General features: G+C 58.1%; 1 protein-coding gene across 1 annotated transcript in view; it reads right to left on the bottom strand.

Annotated features, from left to right (window-relative positions):
• Nucleotides 1-636: 636 nt before the first annotated feature.
• Nucleotides 637-2313, bottom strand: part of AQP1 (aquaporin 1 (Colton blood group)) — a 12144-nt gene continuing 10467 nt past the window's right edge. The window contains exon 3 of the mRNA XM_011362504.2: nucleotides 637-1752. Coding sequence (XP_011360806.1) covers nucleotides 1733-1752 — 20 coding nt within the window. The 3' untranslated portion in view covers nucleotides 637-1732. The remainder of the gene's footprint in view (nucleotides 1753-2313) is intronic.

Below are 2313 nucleotides of genomic sequence, written 5' to 3'. Positions count from 1 at the left end.
CGGGTGGAAAGGCAGGAGCAGGCAGAGGGGACCTTTCAGGGCAGAGGCTAGCCCACTCTGACCCCTCCTCTCCGACCCCTCCAGGGAAAACGCACATCCTCATTGAATGCGGCTAGTGACAGGAGCGAAGGATCCCACGAGGCCTCAGGAACCAAGCTGCTCTTTGTCCCTCAGCTCCTGCGGATCACCCTGCCCCAGCCAGCTAAGCATCACCTGCTCCCGGCACGAACCTCTCGCGGCTCTGATGGGCCTTGGGCCCCAGCACCCGGCACAGGTGTGGGTAGAATCAGAAACCTGAGTGGAGGGACAGAGGGAGGGATACCTGGGCAGTCCCTGGTGCGCCCCAGGCCCTGCTCCAAGGAGGGCAGGGGACTAATGGGGCTGTCACCCTTAATCCTGCTCGCCCCCACCCCTTCACACTCCAGAATAAAAAAATGGCCCCAGTTTTGGCAGGACCCTGTGTCCCCCAGACGGATTCTGGGCCGGAGCTGTGTCCACCCGCTGAGGCAGGAGGACAGGCAGTGGCTCCCCCTCAGACTGGGCCCCGAGAAGTGGGTCCAGATCAGCTCTCGGACCCCAAGATCCCCAGTAGAAACACAGCGATGAGAGAAGAAAATCGACTGCAGGAAACCTGGGTGACCTTACAAGTCATTCTTTATTTTCTTATCATATAATGAGATTCCAATTCCGAAGAGACACATGTGCAGAGCAGACAGAGCGGGGTCCTGTGTGCGGTGGCAGGGACCGGGCAGGGCGTGGGTCTGGCTCCCTCCCCTCCAGCTCGACCAACCCTCGGCCCGCCTGGCCCTTGGCCATTGCCTGGGCAGAAACGGAGAAGCTGGGGATGAGAGGGGCCAGAGGTGCTAGGCCTGGCCAAATCACGATCTACTTGTGGGACATTGGGCCTCAGCTTTCTTATCTGTTAAGTGGGCTAGAAGTCCCTGTGCAGATGTTGTAATGGGTTGGCAACTGTTAAGGGCCCCCTAGCCGTCCTGCTGCTTCTGGATATCCGGGTGCGGTGTCCTGGCTTTTGCCATCGTTGTGGGCCCATGGGGGAACCTGCTCTGGCCCTGGTGGGCTTGAATGGATTGTGTAGACAGTTGCCCCCAAAACAGACGCCGTGCTTGGCACTGTACTTGGGCTGCGGCCATAGCTCCTTCATCAAGTCAAGGCCAACTCTCCCTCCAGGAAAGCGAGGAGGGAAGGCAGTGGCCTGGATCACACAGGGAGCCCGTGCAGGTCACCCAGCTGCCCCCAAATGCCCCCGACCAGCAGCAGCTCAGCGATAAGGAAGAATCCACTCCTCCTCCCCGCTCAGGATCAGCTGGGGACTTGGAAACCACCTCCCCGCACCGGGGGTCCAGCAAAGATAACCACTCCCATGGGCTGAGCTGCATCACGGTCACCTGTCCCCATCCCGGGGGCTTCAGATAAACACCTGCTTTTTAATAAACACACACCTGCCTGACAGTGACCTGTGTCTACACTGGCAGGAGGAAGTGGAGAACAGAATAATGAGCAAGATGATGCAATGATAGGTAGAAAAGACCAACTAAAACTCGATGAAGAAACATGGGCATGCCTCTCTCCTTCGCCCTCTAAATGGCCTTTGTCCTGGAGCAGCAGACCCTGTCTGGTGAAGCCACTGCAGAAGGATCAGTCCTGCTCCCCCAGGAGTGGGGACCTCCAACGGCTCAATTGTCTGTTGCTTGCTGCTTTGAAACATGCGAGCTTATGTGCACGAGTTCACACAGACGCGCAGGTGCAGCTAGGCACTTGGGGTGAGTGCCCGCACAAGAAGCAGCGTCGGTCCAGATTATGTCTTCCAGAACCCACGGTGCGGCTACGCTTACAAGATTCTAGCGAGGTGCCTCAGGCCACTGAGCTCTCCCTATCCCCGCCACTTTACAGATGGGGTCCGTGTGGCCCCAAGACGAGGATGATGCCAAGATTATGCAGCACATCCAAGGGAGGGCGCCGGAAGCAAGCCGAGCTGCATGGACAAAGCTTGTCGCCACTTGCCCCCAGCGCGGCCCCTCCTGGGGTGTCTTCCCCTCGAAGCACCCTTGGGACAAAGTGCATGTTACAAGAAAGAGGGCCATGCCCAAAGGCACAAAGCAATAACAGTGAAACCTCAGGCACCTGCGGCAGGTGAGTTGGTGAGCAACTTTGGGATGAGGGGCGCTTTCTGGCATACCTCCAGTCACACTCTGAGGGGACAACTAATTAGGATGGGTCCCTCTCTTTCACCTCCTCTGTGACTTCAAGGGAGTGGGTGAATGATAAATCTGGTCTCCAGGAAGGCCCGAGGCC

The sequence above is a fragment of the Pteropus vampyrus genome, unplaced genomic scaffold (genome assembly GCF_000151845.1).
Source record: "Pteropus vampyrus isolate Shadow unplaced genomic scaffold, Pvam_2.0 Scaffold75, whole genome shotgun sequence".
In the NCBI taxonomy this organism is placed as follows: Eukaryota; Metazoa; Chordata; class Mammalia; order Chiroptera; family Pteropodidae; genus Pteropus; species Pteropus vampyrus.
This window is presented reverse-complemented; position numbering and strand designations above follow the sequence as displayed.